This window comes from Acipenser ruthenus, chromosome 13 (assembly GCF_902713425.1).
Source record: "Acipenser ruthenus chromosome 13, fAciRut3.2 maternal haplotype, whole genome shotgun sequence".
Taxonomy (NCBI): Eukaryota; Metazoa; Chordata; class Actinopteri; order Acipenseriformes; family Acipenseridae; genus Acipenser; species Acipenser ruthenus.
Window position 1 is genome coordinate 32,392,249 of NC_081201.1, and position 14,744 is coordinate 32,406,992.

General features: G+C 44.4%; 1 protein-coding gene across 8 annotated transcripts in view; it reads left to right on the top strand.

Moving 5' to 3' along the window:
• The window catches only part of LOC117417699 (inactive ubiquitin carboxyl-terminal hydrolase 54-like), a 45,328-nt gene extending 35,295 nt beyond the window's left edge, over positions 1-10,033 (top strand). For 4 of the 8 annotated variants that reach the window (XM_058985146.1, XM_034925774.2, XM_034925773.2 and 1 more), the window contains 7 exons: positions 438-557; positions 2,239-2,404; positions 4,552-5,489; positions 6,313-6,437; positions 6,621-6,761; positions 7,149-7,320; positions 7,744-10,033. In XM_058985146.1, the coding sequence (XP_058841129.1) occupies positions 438-557; positions 2,239-2,404; positions 4,552-5,489; positions 6,313-6,437; positions 6,621-6,761; positions 7,149-7,320; positions 7,744-8,405 (2,324 nt within the window). In that variant the 3' untranslated portion in view covers positions 8,406-10,033. Of the gene's footprint in view, positions 1-437; positions 558-2,238; positions 2,405-4,551; positions 5,490-6,312; positions 6,438-6,620; positions 6,762-7,148; positions 7,321-7,743 lie in introns of those variants that run through there. The other 4 variants (XM_058985147.1, XM_034925771.2, XM_058985148.1 and 1 more) reach the window with 4 other exon arrangements.
• The last annotated feature ends 4,711 nt before the right edge of the window (positions 10,034-14,744 follow it).

A 14,744-nucleotide genomic window follows, 5' to 3' on the forward strand; every position in this document is an offset into this window, starting at 1 on the left:
TGTGTGTTGTTGGTGTTGTCCCCTGCCCCTGTGCGTTGTTGGTGTTGTCCCCTCCCCCTGTGCGTTGTTGGTGTTGTGCCCTGTCCCCTGCCCCTGTGCGTTGTTGGTGTTGTCCCCTGCCCCTGTGCGTTGTTGGTGTTGTCCCCTGCCCTTGTGCGTTGTTGGTGTTGTCCCCTGCCCCTATGCGTTGTTGGTGTTGTCCCCTGCCCCTGTGCGTTGTTGGTGTTGTGCCCTGTCCCCTGTGCGTTGTTGGTGTTGTCCCCTGCCCCTGTGCGTTGTTGATGTTGTGCCCTGTCCCCTGTGCGTTGTTGGTGTTGTCCCCTGCCCCTATGCGTTGTTGGTGTTGTCCCCTGCCCCTCTGCGTTGTTGGTGTTGTGCCCTGTCCCCTGCCCCTGACTGTGCTGTGTTTAAAGCCCTGTCTGGTGTGTTATCCACAGGGAAGTGTGACCGCTTTGAGAAGTCTCTGCAGGAGGCAGACTCGCTGTTAGAGCAGTCTCTGCGGCTAGAGCAGGGAGAGGACGTGGCTGCAGCGCTCTCTGTCTGTAACGAAGCTGTGTGTAAGTAACCCTAACCTGCCTCTGCCTGCTACTGCTCAACTACTACTACTGTACTACTGCTGCTGTGATGAGGATCTTGTTAACCGTGTGTCTGCCTGTGTGTGTCTCAGTGTTGTGTGTCAGCTCACTCATAGGGTGTATGGGGTCAAATAAGTGATTGAAAAACTGGACAAAACTTACCTTAGAAAGACATAGGTCATGTCTGAACACATGTGAATGTAAGAAAAAAAAGGAAACTTTTAGTGCCCAAATTCCATTATTATGTGTGTGTGTGTTACCTACACTGAAACCGGGACTCCAGCTGAAAGGAATTTAAACTGTCTACGTTTCCCTAATAATTCATTTCTTCCCCGATTTTTGTTCTCTAATGTTGATTCTCTGTTGCTCCTGAAAAAATTCCACAAGGCTAACTGTGTGGAAGTTACATAGGAGAAAGGAGATCTCTTCAGCAGAAGTGACTGAGTGAGGAGACTCAACAGGGACACACTGACGGACTCAGGCTCCAGCCTGGGCCCTGGTTATTTGGGAGTGTGTGTGCCTGCCTGGCCGCTGCTAATAACTGCTCACGCTGCAATGACAAGAGGCTGTTGGTGCTGGAATCAGAGTCACAGGATTATAATTATCAGCTGTAGGTCGCTGAACACCTGCTTCCACTGTAAAAGTAACGGGAGTTAAAAAAAAACAAGCTTTAAATCACCACTATTTTAATATATATCGCGCATGCTGGCGTTGCACTTCATTTGTAGCAAACAGGTACTTTTTTTCATAGTTTTCATTAATAACATCTGTAGCAGCCGCAGTCAGAACTGCCAATGGAGCTGTTCATGCAGGATATCACTACCTTCTGCAACCACTAGAGGGGGCGCCAGGATACAGAGAATTTTTTGAGAACATATTATTGTGTAAACAGTAGTTCATAAGAAATCTCTATTTCTATATCTGTGTTTTAAATGTACATTCATTTGTGATGCAGCATAAACTATTGTTTCAACACTGCAGGTGTGTATACAGGTCTAGGAAACTCCACTCAAACTGTCAGGCTGTTTTTGTAGTGTAGGAAAGATAACTGCAGCCCAGTAAACTAAAATGATCCGCAGATATTTATTTTTGAGTAAAAGGCACTGAAATTCATCAGCATATTGTACTTGTGCACCTTACTACCTGAACTGAAGAGAGTGGGTGAGGACCAGCTTGAATTATTATTATTATTAATATTAGCTTTGCAGCTTATTTAATTTCACATTTCGTATACATGTGTGTTATTTTCTGTTTTCATCCTGCTGTACATAGCCCATTTTTTTAAAAATTGTTTGTGAACTCTCTAGGGTGCGAGCAGGTGAAAAACATGTATGCATCGTATAGTAGATACATACATAGGAAACTAAACATGGTCCAGATATACGCAGTAACCGATGGGGATTCAGTAAACAGAAAAAAGAACATGAACAAATAAGTAAATGTGGGGGTTGCCGCACACGCCTCTCTAACACCCTCACACGTCTAACCCGTGGAGAGACACACCTCTGTTTGGTTGTTTTAAATTTATTTTGTAATACTTTATAACATCTTATATTTTGTGTGCGTTTCGTACATTTGTTCCATGCACTCATAACTCAGCCCTCTTCTGCTTTTTTTGTCCTTTGTTTTTCTATTTTCTGCTTTTGTTTCCTTTGCATTTTAGCTAAACTAAGACTTACCATGCATGAGGGCAGTGCTAACACTCATAACAGGACAATGGCTGATAAGAAGCTGCAAAACTGTATGAGGAGAGCTCGAAGCCTACAGCAGCGCATGCAGCCGCCAGAGCCATCGCGGCCACATGAGGGCGCTGTGGCACAGTCTGAAAGGTACCGGCACTGTGTCTGTGTGTGGAACCTAGACCCTGGAGGGATAACGGGCTCTTCAGAACCAATAGGCTGTCTGTGTGCCCTCCTAAAGAGACACTATAGAGGGAACAGGGAGGGTTGATTGATTTCATACATGTATGGTACAATGTCCTGCTTCTATCACGGGCTAAACCAAGTGTGTCTCCACTTACTACTGTTACTGTGCTCAGAAGTGTGCTCAGAGCTGGTTTAAGTGAGCTAGCCCACAGCACTCAGATCTGCAGGGAAGGTATTTCTATATGGGACTAGTGCTGCGCGAACCCATTATTCCGTTATTCCATTATTCCATTATTCGGATTGAGCTCTTCACAGAAATCAGGTGTTGACAATCCGGTGAGTGTCATTGGTGTCGATCACGCTAATTTGCCATTGCAAGTGAAACAGCTGAAGAAACAGCTGCTTGGGTTTGTGATGGTGGCTGCTTTTCATCATCTCTGCAGAGAACAGCACTCCACACAAACCCAAGCAGTTGGTTCCTCACTTGTTTCACTTGGAATGGTAAATTAGCCTAATCAACACCGATTACCCTCGCCTGTGGAGAGCTTGATGTGAATAATCGAATAATCGGTTCATGCAGCACTATATATGAACAACAAAGATGAATAACTATATGTAATTGGAAGAAGAAAAAAAAAAAGCAAGAGGCTGGATGCTGTAGGAGCTACTATCCTTAGCAGTGGTAGTACTGATAATTTAATCTCTGCTAAGCTTAGTAGCTCATACAGCATACAACCTGAACTCTTAACTGGTCTGGGAGCTGTATATTAGTAGTGGCACCCCTGTTTACTTACAGTCTTAACCCCAGTTAGGGGCACTAAGAACACCCTCGTGAATTGGATGACTGAGTCTATCCAGACTCTTCCAGACCCCTCAAAGAAAGCCGGTTTAAACTGACAGTTTGATGCACAAATGTAAACATTCCTAGAAAGAGATGCTTTCCATTAACAAAAAGCTCTGTATCGCTGTAGTCCAGTGAAACGGCTGAGCTGGCTACTAACCAATGAAAAGCACTGGACTGGAATCAGGCAACTGCAGGACTGTGTTTATCTACTCCAGACTCTGCAGTTTGATGTGCTGTTTGTGCAGGGGGCTCTGTGGCCTTGTTCCTATGTGCCTGCCCATCAGAATCCAGGTTTCAGATCAACTGGGATCAAAGCACCCTGGTTAGTTCACGAGTCGGTAATTCAACAATTCAGTTACGTATTGCCTGCATCTTAAATTGAAGTTCGGTAGTGATGCGTGTATTAAAATCACCACCAAACGACGTGACTACCCGAGTACACAAACAGCAACGTGACTGACTGCTGAGAAAAAACGAACACAGACGTCACTGCACGATCTCGAATCATCCATGACATACAGGCAGCCATTAGCGTCATTAGCTTCCTGAGGAATTCAAAGAGAAGCTTTTACAATTCCAGCGTTTCTAACAAAAAGTACAGCTGATCAGACCCCTGTATTTTATGACATGTCAAGTAATGCCACAGTTCACAAAATCGGAGAAAAACAGGTGTGAGTAATCAGGACTGGAAATGAGAAGCAGCACATAGCTAATGCTCTGTGCGATAGCAGATGACCGCAGACTGCCTCCATATGCCTAATTGAGGTTGTATCGTTGTAAATGCATATTTATTTTATGTTTTATTTTTTCTTCAAATTGAGGGTGGGAAATTTGGGCTGCATCTTAAATTCGAAGGAATACGGTAATTCACAGGTTTGGCAGGCATGTAGACAGAAAATTGTACTGTACAGTCCTGTCTCAGGATGCTTTATTCTAATTCGCTCCCGTTGATATTTCAATAAATGAATAAATATGTCAGATAGCAACATGGCCAGTACTGAGGATCCAGATCTGGAACCAAAGCAAACAGGTTTTAGAAGAAGAAAGAAAGAAGGAAATAACGTCTTCACCTCTGTAACGCGGCGATGGGTTGTCCCCTCCAGCTGTTCCAAATCGTTTAATTGAACCAATATTATGAACATCCTTTTTAGAAACATTTCTATTTGACCTGGCTAAACCGGGAGTGGAGGGATGCTGTAGAGTGTTTGTGTGGTTAGTCTTATTTGTATCGCATACCGGAGCACTGACACCTCTCTCTCGCTTTCAGTGAACAGCCTATCCCGTTCCAAGTACTGCTGACATCATGCCGGGAAGAGGTTCAGGACTCCAGTCAGGAAGCAGACTCCTCCTCCCCTTTCCCCATCCCCCCAGATCTCCCTCACTCATCCTCCTACCCCACCCAGCCTGCATCCAGGGGCAGCTGCGAGCATCTGCCGCCTCCCGCCAGCCCTGGGCACTGGGAGAGGCAGAAAGCTTGTGGGGGAGACTCCATGAACCGCTGGGACAGTGCAGAGCTCTCCAGCATCACCCAGAGCAGAGAGAGGCAAGGCAGTGAGGGGGAGGAGGAAGAGGAGCAGGAGCTGCCTCTGCTCCCCTCTCACCCTCACGAGGGCTCCTTCCACTGCGACTTACCTCACACCCTCACAGCCCCCTCCTCCACCTCCCATTCCACCAAGCCCACAACCGAGCACAGGAGCCCCTTACCTGTGGAAGAGAGAGGGTATGCACCCCAAGGGTACCCCAGCTGGGCCACGTGCTCCCCCCACTCCCCCCGCACCCCACACTCCCCCAGGTCTCCAGTGAGGCAGCAGACACCCAAAGACCCAGACCCTCTCCCCATCTCTAGTCCCAGGCTGGCTCCCTTCCCCTCTCCCCCTCCTGCTCCTCCCCCCCATACCCACAGGATCTGGTCCTCCCTTAACCTGGACAGGCCAGATGGGGCAGACACACCCTTCTCCACCCCACCAGGGCAACCCAATTTCATCCCTAGCAAGCCCTCCCACCGGCACCCCCCCGGCCCTGCCATGCCAGTGGAGCGATGGGCAGAGAACGTCACACGCTACTACAGCTCCCAGAGGGACCGCCCACCCTCCCCCCCCGACGAGGAGCTCTCGGAGCTGGAGTGTCTGTACCAGGCGAGTCTGCAGGCTAACAGCAGCTCCAGGGCTCTGCAGGGCCCCGGTCAGCAGGCCTGTACTAAGCCAGGTATGGTATAGTAGGATCTCGGGACAAAGGGCTTCATTCTCAAAGCTCTGAACTTTAATTGTCATTAGCAAGATGATCAGAAATGGAAAACAAACAAACAAATGCACCCACTAAAGTTACCAAACCAGAAATAAGCAACTCAGGACAAGTGGATTCTTACTAATTTTAGAATTGTACATGGTGGGGTTTTTTCACAAAAAGATTTGGAGAAAATAGCTTTGAGAATCTGGATTCCAGTTGAGTTATTTGTTATAGAATGATTACTTTTAATATTAATACATATTCATTGCGTCTTTTATAGTTCTGGATGGTAGTCTGAGCTTGTGTGTGTGTGTACAGCGTACAAGGGCTGTGTAGATTAATTCCCTTTTGAGAAGTTTTTGTTGCAGGTATTAAATTAAGCCAAACAAGCCTGTTATGTCAATTTCACAAGAAGAAAAGCTGCCCTTCCCTCACCTTTACAATTTAGTATCAATCAATGTCAAATAACTTCCACAATGATTTTTAAAAGGTGATTGGAAACGGATTTGGGGAGCGCTTTGTTTTATATTCAGTAATTAACACGTTGTATTCTATTTTATCAATACCTAAAAATCTAAAACCTCTTAAAGGGAATTACTCTGAAAATACAAGTACCTGCACAGCCCTGCAGTGCACACCACACAGGTTAAAATAAAAAGCTAAAAGTCAGAGGTGTCTCCTGATACTGTATGTCTTGGAAGGCCACAACATTTTAGGGACTGTTTTAAGAAATGTTTGCTCTCATTTTCTCAAAGCATTGTTTAAGCTAAAACAATGTCTATGAACTATCTGTCCGTTTCAGTTTCCAAGGCAACGGCCACAACACGGAAGCTGTTTTCTGGGGCGACCTTACTGGGCCGATCGAAGACTCCTACTGCGGAGATTGAGAGGAAAGCGTACAGCAGCCCCTGCGCATACATTCCAACGGTACACCCTCTGTCTGTGTCTGTCTGTCTGTGCGAATCCTGATGCTGTTGTCTGTCTGTGTGAATCCTGACGCTGTTGTGTGTCTGTGTGTAAATCCTGATGCAGTTGCCTGTCTGAATCCTGATTTTCCTGTCTCTGTCTGTCTGTATGAATCTTGACTGTTTCTGTCTGTCTGTCTCTCAGCCGGTGTCTCTCCAGTCTTGCAATTTGCCTCAGTGCGATGATGAATCCTACAGCGCTGACAACCTGCGCCGCATCGCACGCAGCCTGAGCGGGACTGTGATTGCGGGCCGTCCCGAGCCCATCACCACCTCCCGCAGCTTCGTGAGTACTGGACACTCTCTCGCACTCCATCACACACTCTCACACCATCACTCTCACACTGTCTCACACCCCCCCGTGCCCATCACCACCTCCCACAGCTTAGTGAGTACCGGACACTCTCTCACACTCCATCACACACCCTCATACCATCACTCTCACACACTCACACACGCTCTCAAACCCAGCACCACATCCCCTAACTTTGTGAGTATCTGGCACACACTCACACTCAGGCTCTCCCTCTATCACACCATGGCCACCTCCTGCACACACACCATCACATAGCAACACTGAATGTTGGAGCTGTGCTGTCAGTCACCATTGCAGAATTCCTATGCATGTTTCTCATCACGTTCTTTGTTTTCCATGTCTGTTTTTGTTGAAAAGGAACCCCAGGTTGCCTGGACCCAGCATGCCGACCCCAGAATCACGCGTCACGCTAACACCTCTCCCCACATCACTTCCTCCCTCAATCCTCCTGTGTTTCCCTTTGACCCCCAACACCACCCCGTCTCACCACTGCACCTATCCCAGCAGCCACTGCGCCAGACACTGCCAGGTAAATCACCAGGGCTCAGCGCCACTTGCAGGGGTCCTCCAGGTCTGCAGAGAGGAGGGTGTGGGTTTCTTAAATCACCTTGAAGAAAATGGGTTGTGAAGGAAATCACCAGCACCTTGTGTTTTATTTATGTCAGGTTAATCAGTAGTTTGGCTGTTTCATTATACGCTTGTTCTGAAGATATCTGTGTAGTAGTAGCAGTTTATCAGTAAAGAAAAATATTCAAGACTTCAAAATCGAAACATTATTGAAAATAAAGTGTTACCGAATTTACTAAATGTTTCTTTTAGTATTCCTTTAATCATGAATGTTGGGACTGTGGATGTCTGTTAGGTTTTTTATCTTTACCACCTCTAACCCCCTTTTCTCCTCTCTCTCTCTCTCGCTCTCTCTCTCTCTCTCTCTATGACACTCTCATTGTAGGAGCTCACTCGACAGTCGAGAAGTTTCTGGCTGTGCTTGACCGGGATGAAGATTTCTCCCTTAAAAACTACCAGAGTACAGCCCTGAGCTACGGGACCCTTTCCCGGGACCCTACCCGCAAGAATGAGGCCCCAGACAGGACCGTCCTCCCTCGCTCGGACCACCAGTCACTCCCCCCCGGAGCCAGCAGACAGTGGAGCCGGTCGAACACCCCGCGCCTCGGACACGCCCCCCTCACCCCCCCCTCCCACACCCCTCAGAGATGCAGGACTCCGGAGCCGTATAGCAGCCACAGCTTGGGGCGCCCCATTCAACCCAGCCTGAACAGGACTCAGCAGCACCACAGCCACCACCGCAGCCTCGCACCACCCCCTCCCTCCCCCTCCTACTCTCAGCCCCGCCGCATGGACGTGCCCCCCAATGAAGACTGGAGGAGCAGCCCCTTCGCCCCCAAGCAGCACTCCCGCCCCAAACACGCTCCGGCACCCCCCTGCGCTGCACTGACTGGGAGCAGGCCCGGCCCCCGCTCCACCAGAGTTCCCCTCCCTGCCAGCTCTGCCCAGCAATGCTGCTCCCTGTGCCAGCAGGCTCCAGCCCAGCCCAGCCTCGGCTACTGCCAGGACTGTGGAGCCTACATGGCACACTTCCGCTCCGGGAGATGAGAAACATGCCTGTGTGTGTGTTTGCAGGTGTGTGTCAGCCATGTTACAAACGCTCGAGGTGAAACTACACACACAGCCGCGCTGCAAAACTACAACCAGGCTTCTCTAGGCTACTGTTTGTGTGCTGTAGAGATGCTAGGGTTATGCAGAAGGCGGCAGTTTTGCTATTAATAAAATAAAAATGTCATCCCGATAACCTCTATCAAAGGGGGGCGGGGGGACGACAGACAGACACAATTATAAAGCCTTTATAAGGGACGCATCATTGCACAAGAAACTCCCACGTCAGGAAGACATAAAAACATTTTGGCTAAAGCCATGAATGTTTTAGTTTATTGTAGTTTCTTTTATTTTTTAATTTTACCTTTCACTACTGCCTGTCTCGGCAGAGCCAGGGTCTGAGGAGAAGGAGGGGGGCTTGCTGAGTTAGACAGGCGTTCCTGTTCAGTCTTGTTTTATAACCAGCACCATGGCCACTGACAGTGTCACATGGCACCAAACAATTGCAATGTCTCTGTGCCCTCCATTTTGGCCGTGGAAGCTCTGCAGTTCACTACTGAGGACTGACTCTCCATTCGAGCCAGGATGCTCTCATTTTCATCAGCTCCACTTATGGAATCCTGCTAAAGGAAACTCTCTGTGTCTCTGAGGAGTAAGGGAGGAAGCACAGGAACTCTACTGTACCTAAAACAGCACTGAACTCAAAACAGTGTGAAACCTGAATTTATTTGTAGCTTCAAACACACACGCCATTGATTCAAAGACACTAGTCGAGTAGATGTTTCGGGCTAGCACTTTCAGTGGTCAAAACAGCCTGCTCGACTCGCAGCTTTTCTTCCTTTTCCAAAGAATGACTATATAAATAAATAGAAATAAAATCTATATCCACACATTTAATTTGGGGTGCAACATGCTCTACATGATCAAAGAAATCCCTGAAGTCCACTGCTGCATTGCTCTCCTGTGTATTAGAGATGACGCTAACATAGGTGATCCAGCTGGTGTATTTATTTTCAGAACGAGTTTCTAAAGAGTTAGTTAATAATAATAATAATAATAATAATAATAAATAATAATAATAATAATAATAATAATAATAATAATAATAATAATAATAATAACAATTGTATTGTACATTGAGTACACATAGGAATATACTGGTATACAAGTTCCTAACAGCAGTCCGAGTTGTGCATTTCATATGCTGTATACAGCAGCATTCGCAACCCCACAGCTTTCGAGGGCAGGGGCTGTACTGCAGGGTAATTGATTAGAACAGTTTGGTTTGGAAACTGCAGTGTTGTTACAAGCTGCTTGTACTGTTATCGTTGGGTCATTTCATTCACTGGTGGTGTATATAACAGTTCCAGCCATTCCTGTTGTAAGAGGGAGCGAGATCTCCAGATTGTGGTCTGAATAGAGAGATCGCCACAGGGAGAGTTTACTATACAGGGGTATGTGAAATTGTGTTACCTTTTGCTAGTGCTGTAAAAAGCCAAATATATAATTTATAAATAAAATCAAATAAAAATTGCTGCCCTACACATCACTTTAGCCCCTATCCAATATATATATATATATATATATATATATATATATATATATATATATATATATATATATATATATATATATATATTTAAAATGATTATTACAATCAGAGAAACAACCTGCACAAACATTTTCTGCTCTCCTGTTGAGCAGAAAGAAACCAGGAAATCACCTACCTACCGACACTACAATCCTGAGCCTGGGTTAAAACAAAATTATTTATTTTACATGGTTTGAAAGCCACATTAACTGCACTGTCGTTAGTAAATAATTGCCGTAATGTGTGCTGTGTTTTACCTGAAAGCATCTTTGTGTAGGTCTAATTGTGTGTGTGTGTCTGTGTTTAAACTGTATTCTCACATAGACACGTTTACAAAATCACTGTGTTTACCTTGTATGTATTTTAGTAAGCCTGGCAAGGTGTAGCTCCTGTATTTCAGGAATAAAAACCTACAAAAAAAACAATATTAATATCAATAATAAAAAGTGATAAGTCTTCCGCATAACTGTTTTAAATTTTAACCATTTATTTTGAATAACCCGGCAGCTTCATATGTTTCATACCTGAATTAAATCAAAGTTTATGGCGCTGCCACAGCTTTACTATATGTAGCTTTTGTTGCTTAGTGCCATAGTGCATATATTTGATTTGAAGTGCTACACTGCTTACTGGGTAACCCTTTCTGGGTCATGTGGGGAGGACTGGGAGACAGCTAGACATACAGGTTAATGTAGTGGTTTATTGGGGAGTGTGTGGCTGGATTACGGGACTTTTGAACCCAAGTTCAGCCTTTTCATTTAAAGTCAGGTGGAGAAGGATGAAGAGTCTGCTTCCACACAAAATATCTGTATCAATTCTTCTAATTAATAAGTGCCGCTCAAGACTAGTCGATGTGTTTGTACTGTAAGCTACATGTTGTAAATAACCTGCCCATGCTGCAATAGCTGTATCACATCAATCCATGCTAGCTGCATAGCCAAGGGAAGCCCTGTTTATTTACAGTAGCATGTTGTTTGCTGTGCCGAGTGATTGGTTGTTTTGAGTTCCTTTATTAATCACGTTTGTGGAGCCAATATCGGCACAGCACACTTTTAAAAGCGCTCCCGCTTGTGCAGTTAAAAAGATCAGTTTTCCTTTCCTGAACTTTTCCCAATTTCATTGGGGAGATCCAGGAACTCTCACTGGGTGTGAGGCAAGAAGAGAGATCTCAGTCTTGTGAAAATGGCTCTTTTTACCAGACTCTGCCATGTTGAACTGTTTCTGTTTGAACAGCGGCTTTTAACTGAGAACTGCGGTCAGGACTGGAAGTGAGCACACCCCCAGCACACTAACTTCTGGGCAGTGTAAACGCAGTTAACTGAACAAAGCAGAGCTCTAGAGGGGCTCTCTCAACCCTGCTATGGAGAATAACCTCCTGTCCTGAACAATGCTTCCACCGTCTTTAGACACAGCGCTTCCACCCACTGTACTGTTTCCTCTGCAGAGCTCATATATACGGGCAATAGATGTATAAAATAAATAGCACTGTAGCATAACAAACAGAGGAAATACAAAACTCAACCTGCAAAAAGACCAGACCAGATATTGTCAAGATCAATTAAATGTTTACAGAAATAAAAAAATGAAAGCCTGGTTTATCTTTGCTTAATTAAATGGGGGTTACATGTATTTTAATAAGCCAATTTGGTTCTCGGGCTAGTCTTTAATAAACAAACAGACCAGCAGACACAGCCTTCGTTGTGTTTTCATTCTGTGGCAGATGTGTAGCTATTATAATCTAACTTCACAAACAAAAAGAATAACCTATTAAAATAGATTGCCTTGTTTGTGTGTTTGTTTTAAAACCGGTGTTTAACAGCTGGAGAGTTTAAAAATTAATTTCTTGGGGCCTTATATTGTGCTTTAGGAGACTAATATTTTTGACAGCGCAGGCCGACGTTTTATTAAAAAAGTTAAAATAATGTTATTGTAAGACTTTTGCAACAGGGCAGCTGAGTAGAAACTGTGCCAAGAGAATTGTACTCTGTGTTCAGAACGGCGTGTGTATAAAAAAGAGACGTTGAGATTTAAAAGTTTTTTTTGTTGTTTTTCTGTTGTTTGTTTTTTAGAATAGAGCAGAAAGGTTCTTCAGGTGCCCTTAAAAAATGCCTGATTTAAAAATCTCTATAATATATATATAGAATATAAAAACATATGCTTTTATGGACTGGAGCATTGACAAACAGACTGAAAAGGTTTGTTATTATTTATGTCAAAGGAATGTAAGATATTTGGGGTTATACCTTTTAAAAGTAGACTACACTGTAAGCTGCAGCCCTGCTGCTGTACAGGGAGTGAGAGGAGCATCATGATGTACATCACGTAGCAATGGCAGATTATGGGTTACTCCATTCTAATTAACCAAAGATTTTAAAGAGATGGCAAGTCCGTTATCTTCATTATCAATACCGTTATGTTTTGTATGTCTGTTGGGGTAAATTCACATTTTGTACAACTCTGCTCCCTGCTGACCAAATGGCAGTACTGAAGCTTGCAATTTTGTCTACGCAGAATGCTTATGTGTGTATATATATATATATATATATATATATATATATATATATATATATATATATATATATATATGGAGAGAGAGAGAGAGCTATGTATGTAAAATGTGTGTATATATATTAAGAAGCTTTTGAAATGTGAATTGGATTTCAAAACAAAATGTGTTTGTAAATGCTGTGCTGGAGGATGGAACCTGTATTTTTGCAATAAAGTTATAATAATACTAATGATGATGATGTGCTCCCAGAGACACACTGCACAATGAGCTGTCTGCTTTCTTTCTTTCACATTTCCTTTCACTTGTGTCTCTGCTGCAGTTTGTCGTATGTCTTTCTTTTCAAATCTAGATCGGGCTGCACCACTCCAGTCCTCGAGGTCTATTCCACACACCTGGTATCAGAGCCTATCAGTTCAATAATGAAGGGAATCACTGGTTCAATGGTTGCAACAAGTTTCTGTGCTAGAGATTTTAAACCCCTTGTTAGCACTTCTTTAAGTAGGTAAAACAACAGCATTCATAGCAACCAGTTTCCAGAAGGACCCTTGGAAGAGGAGTTTACCGCAGTATTTTTGCAGTGATACAGAACCCCCCCATCCGCAGGTCACTGCAGTGCCACTGTTTGGTTTCATTCATTCATTCATTTATTTATTTTCAATTTCCAGCATTTTTAGCCGTGTCCAAGTAACTAAAAGTTTGAGAGTTAGTTTCCCTATGGATGACGTATGTCAAATCCTTGACTATATTATGTAGTATTGTATTGATTTCTCCTCCTTGATTTCCGATGTGAAAATGTATTGATTTTCTCAATGGTGTGACGTCACCGCGCTCTGCAATGAGCCGATAGCCCAGCAGTAAAGAGCCTGCACCTGCTATCTGTGAACTCTCCTGATCTAATGGTCGGTGTGATTGGGGCTGACCTCTCCCGATCGAGACTATACAGACGAGGGCACGTTGCTACCTTGACTTCATACTGAGTTTGCATCCTGTTGTATAATTCCTAAAGGCAGCCCGTGGAGAATGCTGATAGAGAAGCTGGTGGGACCCCAGCAGAGCGATCTTCAACAGGGAACGTGTAGTGTGCCCAGCCCCCCCGCCCGCTACACGTGCTCCGCGACCTTCACAGGCTTTCAGAACACGACCTCCTCAGAGGGGATCCCTCACATGCTGGGAGGACGTTGAGCCATGTGTCTGCTCTTAATTAAGAGTCACATGTGGGCAGTTTGAAAAACCCATGTAGAAATCCCACATTAATGTAACTCGAGGTAAGAGGAAAGGGTACAGAGCTGACCCCTGTGATTAAAAATAGGAGTTAATTGAAAACTGGAGGAAAGGCTTTCAAAAGCAGATATTCTGAGAAGGATGGGAAACTGAGAACTGTCTTTAACCAGCAGTAATACCAGATATCACAGTTTAAAATGAAAAATACACAGTTGCTATAACATGTTTGTGCTATAAGCCTGTGGTCTCTCTCTCTCCGTTTGCTTATCTGTCTGTCTGTTTGTTTTCAGTTCCTGTTAAAGGTGAGGGAGTGACATCAGTTGTCCGCATGGCCCTCAGCCTGTTGTGATGAAATTCTTCTGAAAGACCAGTGGTTTATTTAAGTAAGCCTCTGTGAAGGAGCTGATGTCCAGAGCCTCATATCCGCTTTTTATTTGTTGATTTGATTACCAGTTCTAGAACAGGGAGTGGCACCACAAACCTCTTCCCTCAGGATCCCAAGGCGAAACTGCCAGACTGCCAGGCTGCTGATTCACTGGTGTGGTGCATCTCACAAACAATGAAAGGAGCTGGTCTCATTCAGAGGGGACCACCTCTCTTCCAGCTTTTTATATAATATTATTAGTCTATAATTTAATGGAAGCATGCAGTTTTTATACAACTGTCATAGCTTGTAACGTGTCAGCTTAGCACAAGTTCTGTTTTATATGCCGGCAAAATTGTCCATGCCGAGATGACAGCCTTTTAAAATAGTTAAACACTCCCATTATTTAGAGTGTGTTAAAGGGTTAATGGAACTCTTGAGTAAATATTGCCCTTATTGAGTAATAACAGAATGGCTGACCTCCATAGAAAACAATGGGATAGCAGTGGCTGGCTGTTGTATTATCAATATATTCTTTCAGTGTATTAAAGGAGGTAGCGATGCAGCTGTTCAGTTGTTTATTTCTTGTATAATTACATCTGGGGATGTGCATGTTTTTTTTATTATCCTACACCACTGCAGCCGAGTATTGTG